The 26,785-nt window shown below is 44.7% G+C and overlaps 1 protein-coding gene across 12 annotated transcripts in view; it reads left to right on the top strand.

Moving 5' to 3' along the window:
* The window catches only part of LOC135907152 (transcription factor 12-like), a 182,108-nt gene extending 164,586 nt beyond the window's left edge, over nt 1-17,522 (top strand). For 9 of the 12 annotated variants that reach the window (XM_065438814.1, XM_065438815.1, XM_065438811.1 and 6 more), the window contains 7 exons: nt 4,690-4,855; nt 6,570-6,632; nt 7,398-7,478; nt 7,693-7,838; nt 9,042-9,199; nt 13,035-13,106; nt 15,700-17,522. In XM_065438814.1, coding sequence (XP_065294886.1) covers nt 4,690-4,855; nt 6,570-6,632; nt 7,398-7,478; nt 7,693-7,838; nt 9,042-9,199; nt 13,035-13,088 — 668 coding nt within the window. In that variant the 3' untranslated portion in view covers nt 13,089-13,106; nt 15,700-17,522. The remainder of the gene's footprint in view (nt 1-4,689; nt 4,856-6,569; nt 6,633-7,397; nt 7,479-7,692; nt 7,839-9,041; nt 9,200-13,034; nt 13,107-15,699) is intronic. The other 3 variants (XM_070536907.1, XM_065438813.1, XM_065438810.1) reach the window with 2 other exon arrangements.
* Nucleotides 17,523-26,785: the final 9,263 nt, after the last annotated feature.

Here is a 26,785-nt window from a genome sequence, read left to right as displayed (position 1 = left end):
ACCTTCAGACACATGCCGATGCAGCACCACTTGTGTACAATGCACTAGAGGTGTCACTTGGGAAAGTGTGGGGTAGCGGTCTGCGCAAAGCTCGGTCGTTGCTTGGTCTACTGGCTGCAAGAGTTTTACAGCTGCAGCCATTAATTTACATTCTTTGGAGTTCAAGTTGTCCACATCTCATTCACAAAGTTCAACTAAAATAGGGGCACGGAGTGTGACGAGTCTCTCCATCATGGCATACTCGCTGTTCCAGCGTGTGGGGACGCCCTGAAGCACTTCGTGCTGGACCACGTGCATGTCCTTTTGAATGTCCATAAGCCATGCACGTGCACGCGCGCTTCTCTTGTAGCGACCCACAGTCGCTCGACACTTCGCACAAAGCTGGGAAAAACTTGCCACTTCCCTTTTTAGCATCATTTATTCACAACTACAGGGTATGTGCAAAACAGAGAAGTCCTGACCACTGAGATTTGGCAACAGCTGAAACGGAAGTTCCTGCCGTTGTCAGTAATGACAAAAGTCGGGTTGTTATCGGGCAGACCCCGCTCTTTGATCATGTCTTGGAGAAACTGGACTGTATTTTCTCCAGTATGCTCCTGTGGCATTGGTTTGCAGGCGAGGGCGTATGCGTGCTGTTTGAAGTCTCAATCCATCATGCGGGCCGTAACGCAGCTGTTGACGGCTCTCGATGTCCACCCATCCGTTGTCAAAGTGAAGCACGCGGCACCATCATTGTCAAATACGTCCCTAACGCGCTTCTTCAGGTCATTTTTGTTTGTCGCGTACAAGTTTGGAATGGCCGTTCACGAAAAGGTGTTCCGCGATGGAACGACATACTCCATCCAGAATTGCACAGCGCATCATATCAATGACGCTTTCTTCTTTGACCACACTGTACGGCTGCAGGCCGCATGCAATGTATGTTGCTATCTTCTTCGTCATTTCTTGCACTTTTATTGATGACGACTGAAGTTTAGGCTTAAACAAACTGGCCATGGATAGCTGCGATGATAGCCCCTTTAACTCGCTTTTCTTTTTCGGCGAACTGTAAAGTTTGTACATTTCAGTGCATTCTTTGTATTTGCCTGGATGTTTCTTCAAGTGGGTGACAAGCATCGTCGTAGTGCCAGTAGGCATCTTCAAAACAACTCCGCAGGTCTCGCACTGTGCTTCACTACCAGCAGGCACTTTCAGGTAAAAGTGCCGTATCGCGTTCGCGTGCGCGCGCTGCCCAGACTACAGGTGCGGTCGACGGCATCTTCACCTATAACGGCAGCAGCCAACGCGTGAATAAGTGCGACTGGCGTGGCGCGACTGAAAGTTAGGGCAATACCGAGGCTTTGTCAGTGGGAGAAAAAACGAAAGCAAGGAAAGAAAATTGATGTCTACACCAATGCGGGGCTGCCCACGTAGTGAGCTATACGGCGATGACATATTTCCGGCTTTTAATGCAAAAATGTATAGCCTTCGAGATCTGCAGCTGCTGTATGACAGCCATGACATATAAAACATAGCCTCCAAGATTTGTATTTGTTCCAGTCGTTTGCGGCTTTTGGCTGCCTATTCGAGACCGGCGAATAATTTGAAAATATTGAATACCTTAATTTGAATCGAAGCGAATAACAGACGGAGAACTATTCGCTCGAATATTCGACAGCATGGAATATTCGCCCATCTCTACGCTATAGTTCTTATGTCCTACACAATGGCTAAGTAGAACGATTTTGTGGCCACTTTATTGTGTGATACATTCTCACAAAATACTTTGTGCTGTAGTTTAGTTAGCTCTTTGTAGGCCACTAAGTACCAATATCTATTCAAATAGCATCTACAATTACTGCAAGTACCGTAAAAACCCGCGTATAATACGAACCCGAATATAATACGAGGTGAAATTTCTGGGACGAGAAATGGAAAAAAAAAGGTTTACCCGTGTATAATACGAGTGAGAGAAACTCGGGGAAAACATTTATTGAAATCGGACTCAGCACTTCATTCACTGTCGTCCTCCGCTGCGCTTTCATCGGACAATTCCTTGTCTGACATATCCTCCCAGAGGTACTCGTCCTCGGTGCCATCGAGCGCGTTCGAGATCCCGCACTTCTTGAAAGCGCGACGCACAAGGTCTACTGGGATGCTCGCCCATGCGTCCACGATCCACTTGCACAGCGTGGCTGGCGATGCCCGCTTCAGCCGCCCAGTTGGCGTCACTGCAGGTTCACCTGACCGCATCCACTCTGCGTAGCACCGCTTCACCGCGTCCTTGAAAGGCTTGTTGACGCAAACATCTAGAGGCTGCAGCTGAGACGTCATCCCACCAGGGATAACGACGAGTTCAGTATTACAATCACGCAACAGCTTCTTCACCGAGTCGGCCAAATGGCCACGAAACGCGTCCAGCACGAGGATGGACGGGAACGACAACAGTGCACCGGGCCGCCTACACCAAACGGACTTTATCCAGTCGAGCACAAGACTCTCATTCATCCACCCTTTCTCATGGCATTTAACGATGACATTTTTCGACAGCTCACCTTTCGACATTGTCTTGCGCTTGAAGACGACATAGGGCGGGAGCTTGCGGCCGTCTGCCGTGCATGACAACATGACGGTAACACGCGTCTTCTCGTTCCCAGTGGACCGGACACAAACTTGTTTCGAGCCCTTTTCGTGCACGGTGAGGGGCGATGGCATGTCCAGATAAACTGGTGTTTGGTCAGCATTGCCGATTTGCCCTAGCTGAAAGTTCTTCAACTTGCGCAACGAAATAACGCGGCGCTGGAAAGCCACCAGTAACTCTTCAAACGATTCCGGCAGCTTTTGTGAAATTGAAGTTCTCCGGCGCAATGAAAATCCTGCACGGCACATATACCGATAAACCCAATGCTTGCTTGCTTTGAAGGTGGAGCTCGTTAGGCCTTTTTCTCTCGCAAGCTCCCTGGCTTTTGCCTGCATGAGCTCCACGCTCACAGCAAGATGCGCGGCTCGCTGTTCTCGGACGAATTCCGTCAGTTTGAGTTCAATTTCAGGGAATGCCCCATTCTTCGGGCCGCGAAAGCTTCTTCGCTTTCCGCTGCACTCGAAAAGTGCTTCTTTTTGCCGTCGCCATCCGCGGATACTTCCCTCGGTGACGCCAAACTGCCTCCCGGCCGCACTGTTGCCGATTTCCTCTGCCGCTAAAATCACATTTCGCTTGAAAGCTGCCGAGTACTGCTTCCGTGCCCCCGACATCGTGCTCCTTCACTAAAAACGATGCACTTCGCGAAGCGCGGTTAACACGTGAACTGCCAAGGTCCGCACTCAACAAAGAAAGAAACAATGCCGTAGCCACGCTGCAATAGCGAAGGCAAGCCGTAGCCAGGCAGCAATAACAAAGCCAAGTCGTAGCCATGCAGATATTACGAAGCCAAGCCGTAGCCACAGAGCAATAACGAAACCAAAACTTCGAGCCGAACTTTGAAATTTTTGTCCGGATCCGCATATAGTACGAGGCGGAAATTTGGGACGCTAATAACAGGAAAAAAACCTCGTACTATACGCGGGTTTTTACGGTATGTAAAAAAATTAGGGCACTCCAACAAATTTTTTTCACGAACACATGAAAATAACCTTGTGCATTTATAATTGTCTTATACTAACAAAATTTGGCATACATACTCTTGAAGATATGCACAGTGCTGATACCTACTTGAAATTTCGATATCTCCCATCAGTAGTTGCAAAATTACAAGGTTATATTTCAGGGAATCAAGAAAAAAAAAATTGTTGGAATGCTTCCAGTAATCGTGCACGCTGTTTGGCTAGATATTGGCACTTTGTGATCTAGAAAGAGCTAATGAAGCTACAGCACGATGCTTTCTGTGAAAATTTAGTACATAAAAAAGTGCCCACAAAGATGACTATATTCTGCCATTGGGCATCACATAACTCAAAAACTATTGCAGCTACACAAAAAGTAATGACATATTTGAAATCTGCATAGAAAACTATAATTGGCTGAATTTTGAAGCCCCTAGTACAAGTAATAAAAGAAAGTTGTTTGAAAGAGCGTCTCCTCTTAATATTATTTTATTAGAACTTCTGCATTGTTGCAGAAGTTGTGTGCTTGTCGACATACAGAGGGACCCCATTGATGTGTCGCATTTTCGCAGTCTCGACCCAAAGGCCATTGACTCCTATGTATTATGTTCCCATTTAAGATGTAGCCTTTCTGTAATTTTCCCACATCTTTGCATTGCGTATGCGGTGGTTACGTAAATTTAGCAGTGCAGAGGCAAAATCTAAAAGTATGAATGCCATAAGTACACGATACTCACGTCTGAGAAGTGACAAACTGTGCATTTTGCTACACAATTGTTTTTGCTTGCTTCTTAAAGTCAGCTTCGCCGCAATAAGGCCGTGTTATGCGGTGAAGCATATTGGGAGTTGAACGCCCCTATTGACGCAGAACATATGAGTCCCTTAATTATACACTCGCACAGAGATGTTCCAAAGCTGTTTCTGGTGTTGCTGTGGCAATTTGATGCCTTCCTCACTGTTACGTCTTCCCAGCTGTTACATTTTTCTTTTTCACGGTCCCTTGAAACACTCCTCAACAGGGTTCTACTGTAACCCGTACTTCGATTAGGTCGATGTGATGTGCCGGCAGTGATGATGACGGTGTGTGCGAATCTCCCCTTTGCTCAACAGTGGAGAGCAGCCCGGGCATCAAGGTGGAAAAGTGCAAGGAGGCCGCCGACAAACTGGAGCACAGCAAGATCAGCCCCCCGAACTCCCCGGGTCCCCTGGGCGCCAGCCTGACCACCCCGACTGCCACGTCTTCCTCTGGGGGAGGAAAGTCCAGCAAGAGGTCTCGGTCAGTTTTTGAACCCCCTTGGGCAGCTTGATGAGAGAGGTTCGGTCGTAATTGTGAGAAGGGGCAGAGGAAGTGATGTCCATGCATACTGCTGCTTTGTTTGACAGTGTTTACCTGTATCTAGCAGGCACCTGATGTCAGGCCTCTGATCCTGGCGATCTAACTTCACAGAGTGGATTTGGTTTATGCTTAATGTCTATTGTCATGAACAGCTCTTTATGGTTGCCTACAGAACGCCACACACTGTCCTTCTGCATGTGGGACATGTGGGATGGTGTTTACATGTGGGATGGTGCATGTGGTCTTCTACATTGGTCTACATGTGGTGTACATGTGGTCTTCTACAATTACATGTGGGATGGTGGCCCATGCCTAGACTAGCCATTTCGCTAGTTCATCCTGTGGCATTGGCGGTTTTCCGGAATGTCCAGAAACACACGGTACCACTTGTTACCGCTGGTGAGCATGTAAAGTAATGTACCTTTTGAATGACCTTTCATAATCAAAGCCTTAAAGGGGCAGGCACGTCGTTGCCATCGTATGTGAAGTGTTTTGCCACAATTTTGTGACGATAGTGGCAATCAAGACATTGGCTGTTTGGGCAGGCTGTTGTAAACGTTGCGAAGGTGATTTTGGTTTGGTGCCTGATTGTACGACAGACAGTTTTCGGGCACAATTTTTTGGAAAAGACTATGCGTGTTAGAATCGGGTAAATACTAATCATTCATTGTGGGTTGCCATTTTTGCTTCGAAATCTGCCTGAGTTAGAATGACAACAGAGAGGAGATGATGGTTCTTCAGCTTATTCCCTGACCTCTAGTGCCATTAGTGTGGACACTGCAGTCATTGCAGTCGGGTGCTTCTGTGCCAACCAGTCAAATTCAATCTATCTGGCAAGGCCCAATTTCAGGATTGATATAACAAAAGCTTTGACACATGGGTGTATCAGTATAGGTGCCAGCCAAAACCTTTGTTCAGGATCGGGTAAACGAAAAAATTGGACATAAGTCCAATCAAGGACAGTATGTAGATTGCCAGGTTCAGGAGCCTGACCTCTTGGTGCAGTGTTATATTTGGAAAATCTTGGTGTACATACGAACGTTTCTTGCGTATTTAGTTGCCCCTGGTGGCATGACAGGCAGGCTGAATTTCTTAAAATTTTTCTCTGCCTTCATGATTCAGTGACTCACAAAACTAGTTCTGAAGCCTTTATGAGTACCGAAATGACCATACTTGAGGTCAGTCATACCTCAATGTTACATGATCATTCGTGCTGCAAACAACGTTAAGTTCCCTATTTCATTACATCAAAAGTTTGTAAATCACTCCATGCCTTTTATGTGAGCGTGACAGATTCACCTTTTGGTTAAATTTGATCATGTCAACACTGCAGTTTTGGTAATCTTGTTTTTACATGGCCGAGACTGTTTATGGCTGCATATTATTGTGCACATTTCCCCTTGGACCCTCCTTCTGGACTCGCACTTTATAACCTTGACCACCTTATAATCGAATAGGAACTGTGCTACCTTGTACGCAGTCACCGTGGCTTGGGAAATTCACTAGCCTGTTCAGTGATAGTAATGCACATGATGTTTGTCCCATGAAATTCCTTTTTTTTCTCAATTGTTTTGGAGGCTGCTTTGGCTGTGCTTCATGTTTGTGTGTGAAATTGATTTTTTCAAATTTGTGATTTATATTTTTTGGTCTGCAGGAGCCGTTGGCAAGTAGCTGCTGGAAACAATAGCAACAGCGGCCACGGTGACGCGTTTGCCGGGTAAGTCATCGCTGCAGCAATTAATCACACGTAAAGATTTTCTTTTTCTCTCTCTTTGAGTGCAATTACCAGTTTGAGAAGAAAAAAAACGTGTTGTGCTTGAGATCGTACTTTCAGTACAAACCAGATGTTTCCCCACTAATTTTGCTGAACAAAATGTGATGACCTCACCGATGAAGAGTTCTATACTTGAAGAAGGCTAACTTTCTTACACAGGAAACATAGGTGCGCAAATAAACAGGAGTGTAGCTTGACACAGTGAAGGGGTATGGGGTTGACAAGTACAGAGAAGTTGAGCTGCATGTTAAACCCTTATCTACAGAATTTAGATGTAATGGTCCAGTCCACCACAGTGATGCTTGTTGGCACGGTACAGGCATGGCACCTGTACGGTGGCCAATGTTTGGTCTGGCCCTCTCGGTGCAGTGCATTGCGCTTCTGTAGCAATAGTTATTCCCGATGCAGTGGCTGAGACCACTAGTTCGATTCCAGGCCACTGTGGTCCCATTTTGATAGAGTTGACATACAAAAACGCTCTTGTGTATAGGATTTGTGTGAGCATTTTAATAGAGAAACCCCAGATGTTCCGAGTTAACCTAGAGCTTGTCGCTACGGCGACTTGCACAGCCCCAGTATTGCTTTGAAACGTGAGGCCTCGCAAATCCACCAATCATCCAGTTGTTGGTCGCCGCATGGAAGCATGCTGGCCACTCTTGTTCTGCCCGTGTCTGATCTCTTTGCCTGGTGCTGTGTGTTTCTCTGCAGCTCCGGAGATGAGGACGAACCCCCAGAAGTTAAGGCAGAGCGAGAAAAGGAGAGGAGACAGGCGAACAATGCGCGGGAAAGGTAAGCACTTCTGTGTACGCGTAGCTCTGAAGTTCACAGGATGGTGAATACCTTGAAGTGATCTACCACTGTTGATCACTTCAAAGTATTCACCATCCTGTGAACCTCTGTATTGTTTGGAATCCTGCACGTGCATTGTTTTTTAGTGAGCTTCTGCAGGTTAACACGCCAGCACTACGTTGCCTTGACCTCGCGCTGCTTTTGCTTTGTGCAGGATACGTGTAAGGGACATAAACGAGGCGTTCAAGGAGCTGGGCCGAATGTGCATGATGCACCTCAAGACAGACAAGGCCCAGACGAAGCTGAACATCTTACACCAGGCAGTGGAGGTCATTACAAGCCTGGAGCAGCAAGTCAGGGGTGAGTCTCGTCTGCACTTTCTCTTGGCTGGAGACGTTGAGCAAATGTACATGTTGATTCCAATGCTCTGGTCTACTTGGGATGCAGCTAATGCCCTGGATGTGACACAGTCTTGGCGCACCATTGTATCATGAAAGGAGCATGTGCCTAAGTGTTGGAACTGGATTACATGTCGGGCTTGTTGTATAACAGGACGACCAGCTCATCTCGAGTAACGCAAAACGAAAACCATTGCAATACATGCCACCAAAAAGCACAATTCGGAGCCTAGACATGTGGCACGAAATTGAGCAGTACTAAGGGAGGGTGTGTAAACATATTGGGCACATGTTGCTGGGTTGGCGAGATTCACTCGACTGGTAAAGCAGCAGATGCCTGTGTCCCATGCATTGGGGACACACTAAAGATCCCCTGGTGCTCACGATTAATCCAGACTCTTCCACTACGGCGTGCCGCACAATGAAATTGTGGTTTTGGCACATAAGATGCCTGAGTTCAATATACAGTTTCCCACCTCAATGCATTGAGCACACGTCGTCTGTTGTCAAAAATGCCCATTTTTGGCCTGCCCTAGGATGATTTTCAAGCAATATCCTAAGCTCACAAGGTTTGATTACAATATTTACCCAATTCCAGCATGTACCTTCTTGTTCTTTTTCTGTTTTGTTTTGTTTTTGAAGAAAACTTGGGCTGAATATTGCCATCAAGGTGGAATCGGACACAAAACCAAAACAGCCTTCGCAGCATTTACATACTTTGCCGCATAACACGGATGTATGACAGCGAAGCTCTTTTTGAAAAACAATGTAGCGAAGCTGACTTTAGGTAACCAACTGCCATTGTGCAACAATTTTTCTTGCTAAAAACTTGCGTCTGCATTAGATTTCTACCTTGTTTAGGAGCATTAATGTCATTTCTATGTTGGTGTACTACTTTGGACATATAAAAATCGGGCACGCTTTATTCGGGGGCGTGTTAAAATCTGGAAAATACTGCCAAATGAATCAACGCTATGTTTCAACGTTTTTTTTCTTCTTCTGTATCTTGTTTAATTCAATCCACCGGATAATTCAGTCAGTTTTGTTGTTCCCGTCGAGGTCGAAATAATGGAAGTTGACTGTGCTGCGGTGTAGAGCGGTTCGGTGAGCTTTTTCTCTCTGTCCTCGGTGCTCTCTAGAGTGTCGGTGCGCGCGTTGTGCGCAGAGCGAAATTTGAACCCCAAGACGGCGTGCCTGAAGAGGCGTGAGGAGGAAAAGAGCGACGAGGGGGCCAAGCTGGGCGCCCACGGCCTGGCCCACCCGGGTCCCGCGCTCGATGCACTGGCACACCAGAGGCTGGCCTCGCTGCCTGTAAGTACCCTAGTAAGTACTCTCTCTCTCTTTCTCTCTCTTCTATCCTCGCTCATGTCTGAGGCAGCGCACAGCTGAGAATAAAGCAATAATTTTTTGTGGTGCCGAAGGACTTGAGCAACCGTGAGCCAGTTTGGCATCGTCTTTGCCCAAATTAGTGTCCTCGGTGCCCCCGTCACTCTGACAGCAACGCTAACCCTAAAAGCCGGCGTCGGCCAAATGCGAGTCTGCAGTACACCATGCTTTGAAGTGCTTGTTGTGCATTTTTATTTGTGATAACATAGAAATGCATGCAGTGTGGAAGCAAACCAGCCTGTAACTGGCCTGTGCCGTGTGGCCATCAGCCCACTTCTAGTGCAAATCGCGCGTGAACGGGCCCATTACAATACGTGATCTCAACCATCGTACGTTTGCAACGAGTCAGTAAGGCAGGCGCTGTTAGATGTGAAAGTGACTCGCAGATTGCAGAACATTTGAGTCCATTCCCGCCTATGTGTAAACCCGCGAGCTCGAATGAAACGCATTCAACAAGATCGCCTAGCACTGAGCCACTATGGTCTTTCCACAATTGTGGATTTGGCGTGTGGTGGTTTTCCTAGAATGTAATGTAAAAATCCGTCCCAAGTTGGGGTCAGGTTCATTTTTACCGCTTGTGGGAATCCTAAAAGGCTGTTTGTTGAGGCCCCTGGTCTACACAGGAAGACAAATCCGGCAACACGTACATCTCCAGTTGGGCATCCCGTACCTGGAGCCACTCGGTAGAAAGATCTAATGTTAACCAGGCCTTCTTGTGGAACGCGTGCGTATTGAACTGGGAGGCCCTTCTCATTTTTTAAGTGGCATGGCTGTATGTTCTTGCAATAAAAGGTGCCCGCAGTTTGCACAAGCCAACGCTATTTCCAGGGCGCACAACTGTGACGTGTACGTTGCTTATTTTTGCTCCATGGCATGCACTACCCTTGAGATGCAATGTCTTGTTTGATAGCATCTGGCAAAACAGTGCTGTCAGCACTGAAGTTCCTAATTAGAACTGCACTTGCAGGGGGTGCCGACTTTTGCATAGGATTTCGAAGGGGATGTTATGGCTGTTCAGTGTAGACAAATTTATGTTTGTAGGTTCTATATATCCGGAATTTAACTGTACAGTAAAACCTCGTTAAACCGTACCCGCTTAAACAGTAGTTTCGGTTTAAAAGTAGTAAAGTCAATTCCCCGACTCAGCGGCCATTGAACATAATGTATTTTGTATCCGCATTAACCGTACCAGCTTATTGCGTACGCATCGGTTAAAACGTAGCGTTTCCACTTTTCGTCGCGCAAACATGGCGGTGCGTCGTCTCCATCGGGCGGCCCGGCAGAACAACAAGCCTCAGAGATCGGTACAACGGCCTCCAAGCGCCCTGTGCGTTTGCATGTGAAGCCGCATCAACATCAACATCATTTCGACGCCGCATGGACGCCATGCCAGAGAGCGTTGTGGCGTCGTGCAAGCGAGGACTCGCGTCATGCCAAAGCTAGGATAAAAAAGACGCCGGGTGCTCAGCATAGAAGAAAAATTAGACATCGTCCGTGCTACCGAACGTGACACGAAGAAGTCGGCGCTGGCCTGCGACATGGATCTGCTGTTGACTACAGTGTGTGGCATTTGGAATGCGAAGTTGCTCGGCAGCGCTGCTGCGACCGCGAAGAGATGTTGGCTACGAGGTTCGACTATTCACCATCGTTGCCGCTGTTGTTGCCGAAGTGTCAACTAGCGACAGTGATGAGGACGACACGGAAATCCGACAGCACGGGCTATTCAGGCCCGACAGTGGCAGAAGCTGCGCGTTACGTCAGCCTCGTGAATGCGATCGTCGCAAGAACAGGGGCGCGATAACGTAACTATTCCAAACGAAAAGTTTTCCGAACTCCGGCACCCGGCAATGAAAAAGGCGCCACGGGACTTATGCAGCACTACTGCGCGCGTGCACGGAGAATACGTAACGCCAACGAGGAATCTGTCGTGCCGTGCGAGTGTTTGCCGAGAAGAGGGGGGCTGGCTGAGAAGCTGGCACGCAGCTTCAGTAAGTTTGAGGCCGCTGTCGTCGTGCTAGGCCGCCGCGACATCAAACGAAAATAACACTTACGTCCCGCGAAGTGAATAAATACTGCATGTTTTTTCCCCTTTCATCGCACTCTCTCTGAGTTCCGTTTTCGACAGGTAAGTGGGCGATCTCATGCTATTTCGCTTAAACAGTACTACCGTTTAGTACGTACTTTTTCCGAGCTCCGGCCGACTACGGTTTAACGAGGTTTCACTGTATTCTAAATCATGCGAGCTGCCACATTGTCTGCTGCTTGGAAGGGGTGTGCAAATATTCAAAAATTTTGAATATTATCGAATATTATATATTCAATGTTCGTATTTTATTCGAAAAATAGATATTCGGAAATGTTGGTATATTCGGTGGGATACGAATACTCGAATGAAATCGAATGTATTGGCAGCTGCGTGAGAGCTAACACAGTTCTCTTAGCATTTGTTTCTATCTGCACTCTTAAAAAAGTTTACACCCTTTGAGGCTCGTCTTGTCTCACAAAAAATAATTGTCATTTTTCTTGCGCACCTTCCCTTTCATTAGCGCTGTGTGCCTGGTACATCCAGGCCTTTAACGACACGTGCGTTATCACCATGGCATTGCAATCTTGACAGAAAAGTAGCAAGCACAGAGTTTTCAAGAACGACGATTATTGTTGTGTGACAGGATAAGCCGCAAAGGGTAAACTTTATTAAGAGGGTAATCTAAGAATATTGGTGATTTTCAGCTGAATTTTGTTACGATTTTGTGCTGCTAGCGAAATTTCGCCTGTAAAGAACACTTAGCGACTAAACGTCTAAGCCTTGTGGAAAAGCCAGCCTTCCAGCAGGCAGGGCCGCGGGTTTGCAGACAGCGAGGGTGCACTTTTTTCCTTTTTTATTTATTTATTTATTTCCTGCACTTTCATTCCCAATCTTGAGCTTATTGCTTGGCAGCAAGTCTAGTGTGTGACGACTGGCACAGAGTCAAATGCCTCCGAGTTTACGGGCATTTGATACGGCATAATAGGGCACAGGCTGGCAAGGACAGCTAGTGGGAATTACTAAATTTTCCAAGTTAACTTGAGCCAAAAACACAATATTTTAGTATAACTGCTTATTAATCTAGCTTTTTAACACTGACAACACAATTGCAATGTTCCATCATGACAACTTAACCCAACTTACTAATAAATGCATGTACATATATTATTCTACTGATATGATATATGATATGAATCAATAATGATCTGAATATGATATGAATAATGATATGTACAGTCAACAGCAAAAGTTTGTGGGATGCGGTTTCCCCTTCAAATGTGAATTCCTGCACTGTTAAGGCATGACACCTCGTATTTAATGAATCACCGTGTAGGTGGCAAAGGCTACTACATGCTGGAACATTTAATTCGAGGCTGTGTGACCGCGCTTCACGAGAATTCAGCTTCTTGGCAAATCCTGCGTCCCGTAAACTTTTGCGGTTGACTGTACATATCATTATTCAATATTCGAAGCTAACTATTCGTATTCAAAAAGTTTCATATTAGCACACCCCTACCACTTCTCAGGCTATGCGGTAAATGCACGCATCAGTGCCCTCTTCGACTGCCATACATTTAGAATCTTCTCTTCCCTCTCCCCATTCTCAAGGGTCCTAACTTGGGGTAAGGGTTATGCATGTGAGGGTGTGGTAACGGTTCGTAGAATGGCTGCACTAACAAGCTTCTCAAGGCACCGTGATGATGCCGTGGTGGTGACTTGCACTTTTTTTTTCTCTTGTCTCATCAGTGGACCGAGTATTCGCAACCGATGGATGGTGAAACAAGTAACTCAGAAATGTGAACTTCTCGCGTTACACAGGCAAGTGTTGCTATTTTGTGTCCATCTTCACTGTCTTCTCTCGAGAAGAAAATGAGAATTTGTGATTGACTTTCCATTGACGAGTGTTGCCTACAGGCAGCTTACCAGGAAAAAAAAATAGCAATGTTTTTAGTATTGAGTACGAAGCTTCTGGCTCAGTGTGTTCGGCCGACACCGAATGACAGGCAGCAAGGGTCATTTGTTGGTTTGGAGCAGAAACGTGGGACGTGGAAGAAGTTTGGCATGCAGCTCGCTTTCTTTTGAAAGCACTGTCACTGGAGACAGACCAACTTAAGATCTCCGGCTACACTGGTGTCACATGCGTTATGTAAAGCAAAATGAGTATGCACCTATGGCTCATATATGATGTGAGCTGCCTGTACAAATTCAACTGAAGCCATAGGTGGCTTGGGGTGAAGCCCACTTCCGGTTTCCTGCCTGGGGTTTCCACCCCCTGTTGCTGAAAAAATTTCTGCAAAATATTTTCCTTTTTGTCGATTATGCTTATTCTTGATTTGTTCTGCTCATTTAGGTCGAAATTAAACATTTTTTTAGGGTATTTATGTCTCGTCATTAAAGGGTTCATAGTTCGCCTTTGGAATCTTAAGTTATCTACAGGAATTAGTAACAGGGAAATTGGATCATGAAAATGGGTTGGAGTGCATGCATCAGGGATTGCCAAGTCATGACCGGTAGCTTATACTTTTATGTCCTTGTACAAAAGATGTCTACAATCATTGCATGCTACCTGTGCTATCATATGGGGCAGAAACTTGGAGAATAACAAAGAAGCTTGAGGACAACATACCGTATTTGCTCGCATAATGATCACAATTTTTTTGTCAGAAAAATTGACGCAAAATCAGGGGTGCGATCATTACGCGGGTTAAATTTCCCGCGAAAAGAAAAAAAAAGGTTTTTTTCGTCCCGCGTTTGCTGCGGGACACCAAAACAAAAATGGCGGCTGGCGGAGCAAGCCGAACGCGCCGAACTTGGTTTTTTTTTTTGTTGTTTCTTCTCGTGAGTACATTACGTGCATTGAAACCGTTTCTTCCGTATCAGTAATGAATAATATCGTTAATATCGGCAAGTTTGCGGCAATAACAGCCATGTCCACTTTGAGGAGACAGAAACAGATGGGCGTGCTTAGCTGCCAGTGTCATAGAAACACATGACAGGCATGCTGCGGAAACTGTGGCATCTGTCTTCACTACTATCCTAATATGGCATGTTTCCGCTAAGGGTGAGGGAATATCTTAGCTGTGTTACAAGCATCGGCGTATGAATAGGGTACACTTTAACACATCAGTGTAAACGTGGCTACTATAGTTGCCGCTCGCGATTTGTTGCATGCCCGCGAATGCAGATGAGAAGAATCGAAAGGCGCCTTTTTTGTTGTTGACCACAACCATTCTAAAGCCTACTTTCACATAATAAAGGCAAGTTTGGTTGCAGCTTTTTTTTAGTCATGGAAGTGCGGAAAGTGATGAAATGAGGCATCTACTTAAGAATGTTTGGTGCGTGCAGACCGCTTGGTTTGTCCTGAAGAGTCGTTGGCGTAGCATTCGACAAATGGTAAGCGCGATCAATATTAGCTAGACTTGGCACATGACATATCGCTGCGGCAAGTTCGGGGTGCGATCATTACACGGGAAATTAGAAAAATTTAATTTTGGCGACAAAATTCAGGGGTGCGATAATTGTGCGAGTGCGATTATTATGCGAGTAAATACGGTTAATACTGCGCAATGAGCCACGGAAAAAAAAAAAGCTAAACATTACCTTAAGAGACCAGAATATAGCAGTGTGGAATAAAGCAAACGGGTGCAGCCGATATTTTAGTTGACATAAAAAAAAAAAAGGAAGCTAGGCAGGCCACGTAACTTGTATGGTGGATTACCGGCAGCCTGTTAGGGTTACAGAATGATGGGTGCCAAGGGAAGTGCAGTTGAGGGTGGTGCAATGAAATTAGGAAGTTTGCAGGCATAAGATGGGGTGAGCTGGTACAAGACAGGTAATTTAGGGAGAGGCCTTTGTTTTCAAATAGGCACATGATGTAATGATTGGGCTAATATCTGCTTTTACACTTAGTATCATGCTCTAATGCCTGCAGGACTGCTTGATTGGGGCATGAGCAAAAATTTTGAAAAGCTTATCCCCTATTGCGGTTGTGCATCTCGGGATTGAGATGCGCCCAGCATCGGTTGTATGCGAACTCAGACTTACAATCATAGTGGTTGCTACCACTGAATAATGGTCGTAGAATTGCACTCCAAGAACAGTTTGCATTCTTTGGAGCTTATCTTGTCTTCGAACATTAATAATCGTCATCTGTATTATGTGCCATTCCTTTCTGTAATGGTCACAAATGGCATGCATGTTATCAGCGTGACCCAGCATTCTTGACAGAAAAGTAGCGAGGGCAGAGTTTTCGGGAAAGAAAATGCAAGCAAGATAGATTTGGAATAAGATTTGTCCAAAAGGGTGTTAACATCTTTTAGAGCGAGTGCATTCTTTGCAGCATTGTGTTCAGAAAGAAGCCTCTTAGTGCGAAATTCTCAGATTGTCATGCAGCTCGTTTCTCTTTAACCAGGTTCTCCAGGGTTCTGCCAGGCCTGTTGGCCACACAAGTTCTTCGATGTTGAAGGAGAGACTTCTTCCAGCTTCCAGTAGAATGAACGAGCAAAAAAAAGGGGGGGGACATGTTTTACTCCGCAGCAGCCGAAGAGGAAAGCAGCCACCATTCTTTCTTCCCGACCAGCACCACCTGTTGTCCTCCTCGTTTTTGGTTCATTTTATTTTTCTTCTTTTCCATTTACTCTTACACGATGAGATCCTCGTTCCCTCATTGTTCATCACGCCCGTGCCCAAAAAACGCACAGAGAAGCAGGTTTGGCTACTGCACCAGGACTCTTACAACCTGCTTCGTGCTTTTCTTTTTGGACAAGTGGGGGCGGGACTTGCTGTTGCAACTTGTATACATACCATAATGCATCTCTCATCGCAGATCAGTGCATTTCAACGTTTCGTGGTGGAGGAAAGCAGCGGCGGCGAGATTTAAAAGAAAAATGAGGGCGGCACTTTTCTTTTTCTTTCTTGCGCGCGCATGCTGTTGTAGAATCGCTGGCAATGCTGTATTTAAAACAAAATCGAGCGGAGCGGGCGACGCTCCCTTCTACGTGGCTCAATAAAAACGCACTTTGTAATTGTTTCCTCCCACTGGGAAGTTTGTCAAAGCACTTGTCTTCTTATCTTGTTATGAGAGAGTCTTTAGCTGGTTCGCATCTGTATTACCTTTTGCAGAATAATTGGTTACTGGAGCGATAGGCATGAGCACATTTGTGGCAACTTCTTGTGGCAGAGAGCCTAACTAGAGAGGACGTATTCTGCTTAACCTCTGTTGTAATGCATCGGTAGTGACCTGACTAACATTAAATCTGTTCCCCTCGGCAGCAGCGCTCGCGTAACGCAAAAACATTTCACACGTGTTGCATACCTTCTAACTTCTGCCATTTTTATCCTAGCATGCCCAATCTTTTTACTCCAGTCGTATTACCACAAGCAATCTAAAGATTTTTCATTTGCACCCAGGGAAAACTTATTTCAAACAAATAAGAAAAGTAGTCGCTGACTGGTTTTTCATACCCAACCGCGTGGAGCAGTGGCCACCAATTTTAGAGCCAATGTAACAGCAGCAACAGAAATTATGTGCACATTTCATCAATGGAGTTTTTATGAACATTAAATGTTTGAAGAGCTGTTTGTAGCCCTTCTGGTCTTGTTGTCTCTGGAATGGGTAAAAGAAATTTTCCCTTGCGGTGCGGATCATTCTAGCTGTGACTATAAAGAGCGAAGCATGTATTCTCAGTGACCTAGTAGGTCATAGTCTGCGATTCTGTAATGGACAGCCGACATCTTTAGTAATCAAGCAATTCATATGATATGTTTCAACAAATTTCGATGCGAGAGCGTTAAGGGCCCCATATCACGAAAAATCCCACATCCACCTTCGTACGTTGTTTCTGCAAAAAGATTTTCGAACCACTCATACCCAGGCCCTCCATGTGGCGCAAGGAAGTTACTGAAATAATTGAATTTCTCAAGCTAAAATATGTAGAAAAATTATAGCGTACGACTTGCATACAGCCTACAGACATGAAAGTGTCGACTTTTAAAAATTTGACTAGATGAGAAAACATAATTCTGTCTGTTACGCAAAAACTAAAAAAAGAAACCGCCCTTTTTCTACGTTTCTACCACTCATATACCGGCCACGGCATCCGCCATTTGCGCGTGCCGGCGCACGAGTATCTCTGAGGCCACAGAGCGGCGCGCCCGGTTTCTTGCAATACTTCCAGATGGCGCCCGCCTCCGCCGCATCACGACTCATGCAGAAAGCCAAGTTTCAACCAGAAAGCCCGCCTTCGTGCATAGCGTTCTCGGCCAGCGTTTCCCAGTAAACATTATGGTTACGTGCGCTCCAGTTGTCAAAGCATGAGAAGCAGTCTGGAATCTTTGAATGCTATCGCATTCCACTCTTAAAGGCGACGCTTAAGCGTCCTCGAAATTTTAGTACATTTGGCTACAATTGTTGTATTTTTTTCAAGTTCCAAGGCTGGCATTGGAGTTTGCTGTGGTGGCATAGTGGCTAATGGCATTGCACTGCAAAGCACGAAGTCATGGATTCGATTCCCAGCTGTGCCGACAGCATTTAAATTGGCCGAAATGCAAAAAACACTCGTTTACTTCGATTTGAGTACATCTTAAGGAACCCTGGATAGCCAAAATTAATCTGTAGCTCCCCACCATGGCGCCTAATAGTTGGATGGTGGCTTTGTCACAGGCCTAGATATCTATTATAATTATTGTATTTTTTACTTTGTAGTTGAACAAAGTAACACGAGCTCGCTATCGCTGTTGCTACTGCCATCCATGGCTCCAGTCACCTGGCACTGTGTAAAGGGTAATACATTTACGGACAAGTTACAACTGTCTGTCATTATTCTTTTCTTTGTCTCCTTATTTCATCGGCTCGCCTGTCTTGGAAATTGCATGTTCGCCAAGCTGCAGGCAGGCTTTTCATGCAGAAACTTCAACACAGTTGTCTCGTTTCCCTCTCATTTTTATTTCTTCTGCTTTAATTTATTTTTGTGGGAATTGATCACTCAGTTTGTTTCTCCTTTCTTTTGCTCACTGTCGTACTTGCTTTTCTTTTGATTCTATTGCTCTTTTTTTTTTTTCTGAGGAGAAAAAAAATGTGTGGCGTGACTGTCCTTTTTCGAGTGCTTGTTCTTGTGAGCCTGCATGTCTCTTCATGGACGTGTGCATGTGGTGTGTGTGAGCAAGGTTATATACATAAAGAAATATAAATATATATATATATATATATATTATACACGCGGACACACTCGAAAAAAAAAAATGTATAGAATCATCTGTTTTTTCTTCATTGTCATTTCTATATTACTGTATAAACTTTTGACGGGAGGCTTTTTTGGGTGTTGGCTTAGTGTTTGGCGACAAAGAAGTTTGAAAACAGGCAACGATAGAGAGATGATGATTTCTGTTTCGGCGCTTTGCTGAAAGCAGTGTTCAGTGTCTTCTTTTGTTCTGCTTTTACGACTCTTAAAAACCGATTCCCTCCTCTTCCTCACCTCTCTTCCTCACTCTATTGCATTTATTGCAGCTGCAATTTGGGACTGGATGCTGCACTGCTGACCTGTCTTTTGTCTTTTTCATGCGTGGCTTTTAATTCTTCATCTGTTACATGGGCAGCCATAATTATCACACAGCTGGCTACTGCCTCGTCTTCGGGTGGTCTTGGCTCGGCTTCTGAACGACTTGTACCAAAATCAACAGGATGGTTGAGACTGTAGCAGGCAGTTACAACTAGTCACGTGATCGTGCAGGATCCTACCTAGCTTGTCTTGATTAATGCTACGGGACTCTTGAAAGCCTTGGCAGTAAGGCTCGGGATGTGGAATGATGCCTGGGCATCAGGGGGCATCTTGCAGAGGCTTTTTTGCATCATTGCTGAAACTTTATACGTGCTATTGTAGATAGTTGAAATACAAACAAGTTAAGGCTAAGCAGAACACATTCTTTCACTTCTGCTTTCGATAATGTGCGTAATGCATTAGCGTGATTTCAACTTGTGTGTTCGGTGTTCGACCACCTATGCCGTTTTTTTTCCACCTCGTGACTAGCTGTGCAAGGTCATGCTCTCGAGTTATTGCTTGCAAAAGGTGTTCTACTGTGTAATCTCTTGCTGTTCGTTCAAATCTCAATCGGCCACGTCCGTGCCGTGACCTTGTGTGGTTTTTTTTTTTTCTTTTTTGTTAACAACCTTGAATGACGATTTTGCAGCAAGGCTGCATTGTATTGTCCGCGTAGTTCAGTAAACTTCGCATCCACGCCTGGGTAGTTTCTCCATAACAAAATAAAAACCACAGTAATATATGTGCAGCCTAATGCTTTGAGGAAATGAGCTGTCGTGCATACATGGTCCCGTTTCACTGCCTTAAACTTGCCGTTTGGATGAAGAAGTTCGGAGTCCGACAATGATGCTGCAGGTTTTATCAAATTACATAGACCAAAAGCTGCACTCCCGTTATGAAATTTGAGAGCAGACCAGCGTTGAGCACTAAATCATCTCAAAGTTGGTAAAAACGTGGGTCACTGCGTGTAGCAACGATGTGCATTGCCATCCACATTTTGTGTTCAGCGCTATTAATAATTGGAATATTGTTTAAACTGCAATTATGTAGAGACTGCATTGGTGGCTTTAAAGGCCCCAAAGGCATTCATGCTCTATTTCTTTTTTTTTGGCTATTCCATTAGCATACATACCTTCAGTAAGCTTTACACTGGTGGTCTTAAAGAAAAGATAAACATAATTATGCAACATGGATTGTTGATGGTTAGAAATGAAATGCAGCTGCACATCTGACTAAGTACGCTTAGTGTGGAAGTTGCCTGAAGTGAAAGTTGAGTTGTCAGTGAAAGTGACTACAGATCAGGAATGTAGCTTGAAGTTTCACACCTACAAGTTAACTTGATAGAAGAAGCGACAGTGAAATATGGTTGGCTTGCCAGACCATCGCATTGCAACATTATTACTCTCATAGCCACGATGCCTTCTTGGCTGTGGCACTCCGTTGCTCGTTGCAGTGGCCAGTGGGACAATTATGGCTTCCCATGCACTACGGGCATCTGTCGATGCCTACACGTCGGTGCGGACATTTCTCATGTACTGTGCTGATGTAATTTCCGACAGTTGAAGATTGTGTCTCGATTGTCTTCAGCTGTAAATTGTGCAAAAAAAGAAAAAAGAGTTTGACGAGTGTCTTTTACTTTTGTTTCGCGATGGTGATTATTATTGAACCGAACTGTTGTGTTCCTACCATTTGACGGTAGCCCATGAACTTGTACAGCAGCTGATTTGTGAAGGATGCGTTTATGTAACATGCATTTTTTAGCATTTATATAAATATATATCTTGCGATGGAGGTTGAAATTTTCATTAAAGGCTCTTTTTTTTTTTTCTTCCTGTTAGCATGGCGAGTGTTATGGAAATTGCAGTAGAAAGCCTTTTTTTGCACTGTGGAGTTGCCAAAAGGAAGTTGAACATTAAACAGGGTTTAGAAGGTTGAAACAAGTGCAGTTTGTCAAATACCCATTGATTGAGCAGTCAATCTGGTAAAAGTGTTAATTGCTTATCAACTTGAAATCGGTGCAGCACCGGAGTGTTACTCCTGCGAGACGCTCTGTTTCATACTTTGCCTGCACTCTGTGAAAAACTATGCAAGTATTAGTTTGGTGATTAAGAATTACTGCTCCACACATTCTGTGGTCACACGGCATTCATAGCTGACCGATACAAGGCGACAAAGAGTTTCGTTTAGAATATGCTGGTGAACTTTCATTTCAATGGGTTGACATTAACGAAATTTCAGTTGCATCACCATTCAGCCACTTTCCCTCGAGCAAAATTGGTCTGCGAGCAAACCTTCAGCAATGGTGTAGAGCAGGTGCAAGCAAGAGCGACGCCTCAGTGTAGCTAGGTTCACACTGGTGTGCTGTTTCTGCACTTGTGTGCCCCAGTGGTCCCAGAGCTGCGATCAACTCTCGTATTGCCATTTGTGACAACCACGTAACATCTTTCACGGAACAGCATTACAGAAATTACGGCATTACATTACGGCATTACAATTTCACGGAAGCAGCATTAGCCACAGACTGAAGCTTACGGAAGTCTAAAAGACTTTGTCACCAGGACAGCTGTGACCATCGCACGAGAAACTGCCAAAAAGTAAACCATTGTAAAGTAATGATACAGCCCTCCCGTGTATCAGCCACGTAATGTTTAAAAACTATTGCTTTAAATGTGTAATGCGCTATTTCTTGAACCCCGAATTTCATGTTTCTGCATGCAAAGTATGAAACAGAGCATGGCACTAATTAAATGGCAAACTGTGCTTCCAGAAGCCATGCTGCATCACCTGTCTGGCAGTTGTGTTGTTGCACGCATGGCTCTTTAAATGTCCTAATTTGTATGTACTGGCTGAAACATTTCTGGTTTCCGTAGCCGTGCATTCTGTTCAGCGTGCAGGTTAGTTTGGCAGGGGTGGCCCGTGACAGTATTTGCAGTCGATGCAGAAATTTCCTGGTACTTCTACTGAAGATTAAATGGTTGTAAAGACTGGATAGAATTTGCTTGTTACGTTGTAGTGGAGTACCTTCTTGAGGAACTGTTTTGCCTGTTCATTCTCGCAGTGGGGAACACATTTGGACAGTCAAAGAATATGTGCACGCCTTTCGCAAGGAACTCGTGTAGTCCACTGCTGTGGCAACTCGGTTGCTGTGGCATTGTGCTTTCTATCCCCGGCCACAATATCGGGGGGGGGGGGGGGGGGGGGGGTTCAAAAATGCTCAAGTACTTAAATATAGGCACATGCTGAAGAACACGTGGTCAAAATTAGCGCAGGGCCCGCCGTATGTAGCCCTGCATTGTTAAGCCCTCCCAATTTTAGTACTTGTATTTTTGAAGAAACACAATAGGTGTTGCCTTGTTTTAGGCTAGACTGTGCCAGGCACCGACTGGTTGCACTGAAGTAAGCCAGTGGGAGCAGCTGCACCCAGAGTTCTTAATGTCCCAACCTCACCCCCTCCCACAAATTTTGGCGTTGCAAGACAGCTACGTTTTTGATTGTAGAAGCAACACAAGCGCACGTCATTCATTATCCCCATACAGCTAATTTCAGTACAATGAGCCAGCATTTTTGGGAACATAGTTCTGAATATGACAGTGCCGAGCTTTTCCCAAAAGAGTTGCACAACTGAGAGGCCCAAAAGCATGTACTAGTTCTATGTACTACTACATGTACTAGAATTGATGAATAAAAGTACTATCTATCTATCTAGTACTGTCCGAGCTCGGAATATCAATGGTGAAGCCAGCTTACGGGCAAGCTTGAGGCAACTGTTATTGATAGTGGCTAGGCAAGCGCTGTAGGTTGCCAGCTGTGCAAGCTGAACCTTGATTGTTATGAGGAAGCCTTTGCATTGGGCGAGCCACCTATGCAACAACACACAAATGCCGATAGCAGATGCCGCGTGCATTGTTAAGGTATGCCATGCCTGCTGCTGTTCTTGACAGTGCCGAATTTCAAAGGAGCAGGGTTTGGCAACATCCTCAAGCAAATTTCAACAACTACCATTGCACAGGATGGGACGTTATTGCCCCTGCACACACACTGCGCCTGGATAATTTTTTTTTTTCTTTAGTGTGCACCGCCGCTTTCGGTAATTTTACAATGCCAAAGAAAAACTGATGCATTTCTTATCGCTCTATTTTTTTTTTTCTTGTTTCCAGTTCATGTATTTGTGTCGCTTATATGGCTTTCGGGAAAGCAGCTGAAGTTTGTTGCTAGATTTGGTTCCGAGTACTTAACTGTGCTTCCTGCTTGTCGTTTTTGGGGGGTGCAGTGCTTTCTTGTTGTACAATTAAGAGAGTGCAGCTGTGCGAGGCATCTGCGGGCAACGTTTTGCAACAGTACGTGAACTATTTTTGTTGCAGTCACCTTTATCGCTTTTTTTTATTTCCAGAGTTGGTATTTTGCCAATGCCTTTTGATCCTACCAAATCGACAAATTATTGTTATCACAATTTGGCGCAAAACTTCTTTTAAGCCTTTGGCGACGAAAAAAAACAACTGACATCCTCATTAAAACTGCAAGAACGGGCAAGAACCAAAGCAGCACCGCTTCACTCTCTTAATGACGAAGTTGAATTCAGTTGTGTTCCCGCCGATGTACTTCCTGTTATTTAAGGCAGCCCTACCCCTACCCTGCCTCACCCTTAAATCACCATTTTTTTTTTTACTTGGCAACTTGATATGTGCGCACATTTGTGTCAACGCATTGTTATGCATCTGTTTTTTTGTTTTGTAATTATTAGGGCACGTGCAGCATCTCAGCCGCAACACATCTGAGGAAAAAAAAAGAACTTTTGTTACTGGATGCATTTGTTTTAAGTAGAGCTCCGTGTTCCGTATTTTGAGATTGTGTAATTTAACAAAGCTACATCGAATCATGCGCGTACATCACCAAGTAACTTGTACTGTTGTCCTCCATATATACATTTTTTCCCCCTCCCCGTCACATTTGTTTCTGTCTTGAACTCTGAAAAGTTGTCGCTCTACTTTTTTTTGCCTTTGTTATCACTTTATTGTACACAGTATTCTTGCTTTTGCCTGCTTTTATTATTATTATTGTTTTGTTTTAAACAATCCTGTCCAAATGTGAGTTTTGAGTTGCGTGTGGCCATGGATGTTATACCAAGTTGTCCATATGCATACCCGAGGCTTCTGTTGTGTTCTATCCTGTGTGTGCTTTTTATGTTGGCTGTACCCACTGTTTGTTTTATTACACCTGATTTTTTCAGGCTGACCATTTGCACATACATTTCAGTTGTCCTCTGCTGACACTTGGTCCAGTCATCCAGAGTAAAGAAAAAAGTGCCATTTTTCGTAAAAATGTGTGGTGGTTGTCTTCCTTCTGCCTGCTTGGCACACGCATGCACACTTGTAAAGAGGGACATCAAATGAGCGCCACTCAAGCAAGCATTTTATAAAAGCAAAATATAAAATTGTACGAGTTGATACAAGTTGACCATGTAGAACGTAGCACACACAAAAACAAAAGCCACAAGAGGGGGCATACACAATGCTACGCTCGCAACTGAATTTTTATTAGAAAATGAAGAGCTCGACTGCAAATTGCATCTGTACTTAACATTCCGGTTTTTGTAGAAATGACAATATTTGTCTTCACTCCTTTTTAAGGTTTTTGGTTTTTCATGAAAGAAATGTTCCGCACAGGCAGTTCTGACTCGTGACTTCCTAATAAAAATTTAGTCGAGCTAGTGATCATGTGTGTGCCTCTTCTCTCATGCTCTTTTATGGTATACATATGCAGTTTATTAATGCGAAAGCATTATGTGCCACAATGTGTGAAAATCCGTTGGCGTGACCGAAAAATAATAGCAAAATGTCGGACGCAAAGAGTAAAAGCACGTCAAAAAACACTTGGATTGACATGATTAATGGCTCTGAAAACGACATTCAGTCTGGGTAAGAATAGAACTGTGGAGTGCGAGACTAGCAGATTTCCCCCGATTCCCGCATGTAGGCAGTCTTAAGTGTATCTGCCGAATTTTTTTAAAATTTTGCTTAGCACCAACAAGCAACAATTTTTAAATCATTTACATTTTTATTGACTGCAGATTTCGCCTTCTTCAGGGACTTCTCTGAATATAAGCTTGCTTGAAGCAAGAACCCCTTTAGTACATAAAATACTTGCACCCTTTGGGGCTTATCTTGTCCCACAACAATAATCGTCATCTGTCTTGCCCGAGTTTCCTTTCTTGAAAGCTCGGCGCTCGCTACTTTCCTTTCGAGAAGCTGCGTCACACTGATAACGCGCGTGTCGTTCGTGACTGGGAAGTACCGGGCTCGCAGCGTTAAAGAAAGGAAACGCGGGCAAGACAGACGATTATTGTTATGGGACAAGATACGCCTCAAAAGGTGTAAATATTTTTGAGAGTACACTCTTAGAAAAATTTACACCCTTTGGGGCGTATCTTGTCCCACAACGATAATCGTCATCTGTCTTGCCCGCGTTTCCTTTCTTTAACGCTGCGAGCCCGGTACTTCCCAGTCACGAACGGCACGCGCGTTATCAGTGTGACGCAGCATTCTCGACAAGAAAGTAGCCAGAGCCGAGTTTTCAAGAAAGGAAACGCCAGCAAGGCAGATGACGATTATTGTTGTGGGACAAATACACACCCCAATGGGTGCAACCGTGTTAAGAGTGCATAGTTGAATAGTGCCCGCCACAAAAAAGTGATACGGATAGTGTGAAAATTTTTTCTTCTATGCATATCTTTTTTTTTTTAATGGCCGTGCCAAAAATCCGTGCCTTATGCTCCACATAATAAATGCGTCAACGTCACTATGACAATTACAGTTTTTGCGAGTTCCTGACGTCGCGCGATTGACAGACAAAATGGGCGCGGCCCGGTCATTTTCGACCAATGGCTGCGCGGTGATGGCGGCAGAAGGCATAGAGAAAATAATAGAATTCCTAAAAAATCGCACCCCTGGTACCAGCCCCCTCGTACAACACCTTTAAAATTTATTCATGAATTGGACTTTTTTGTAAAACTTGATGCAACATTTGCCAAATGAGCTCAAGTTTGCAAAGGTTATAAACATTGTGGAGAGTTGGTAGGTACAATTGGAGTCAATGTACAGTAACCATGTGTTGCAACCCTTCAGACGTACAAGCCAAATTTCTGAACTAGACAGAAGTCGTAGAAAAACTGAGGCTTGAAGTGAATAACAGTGGTAGCACAAGGAACATTCCAACAAGGGGAATGCGCCTTCGTCGGTGAACCAGCTCTGACAAAGCCCCTTGCTGCCCCGATAAAGACGAGTCCTCCTTGCCGAAACGTAGGCTCCAGTGGCATTCCTTGGACTACCATGGTTCACAATTCGGGACACCCAAGGGCAAAAGGCTGACTTTGCACATTAAGACGAATAAATTCTAGTAGCGTTTTTCAGTACCAGTCCAGTAGCACTACTACTATTGAAAAAGTCGCTTTCCTCTCAACAGCTCCGCCACGACTCAATTTTTGAGCAAATAGTAGCAGTGCAGTCCTTCAGAAGCGTGAAAAAGTTACATGCACTGAAATTTCTTTTATGATACAATGCATATACACTTACATGTCATAAATTGCAGTACAAAGCTGCATACACACTGCAGTGAAATAGCACTGTTCGATTGCAAAGAAGTCTACATGCTTCATTGAAAATCAGGACGCTTAAGCTTCGCCTTTAAGAGTGGAACGCAATAGATTTCCGCTGCTTTCTTGGGGTTGCGCGGAGGCGAGCGTGATGGGTGTTGTTGCAAGGAACAGAGAAGGCCACGCCGCTCGGGAAAGGGTTTGTGTTTAAGTTTCTGTGTAACAGAATTACACTTTCCCATATATTCAAATTAAACTCCGACGCTATCATGTGTGTAGGTTGTGTTTAAGTCGTATGTTATAATTTTTCTGACATATTAAGGAGTTCAATTAGTTGAGCAACACCTCTGCACCACGTGGAGGGCCTGCGCGAT

This window comes from Dermacentor albipictus, chromosome 4, assembly GCF_038994185.2.
Source record: "Dermacentor albipictus isolate Rhodes 1998 colony chromosome 4, USDA_Dalb.pri_finalv2, whole genome shotgun sequence".
NCBI classification, from domain to species: Eukaryota; Metazoa; Arthropoda; class Arachnida; order Ixodida; family Ixodidae; genus Dermacentor; species Dermacentor albipictus.
The sequence above is the reverse complement of the archived record's forward strand: the minus strand, read 5'-3'. Positions and strand labels throughout refer to the sequence as shown.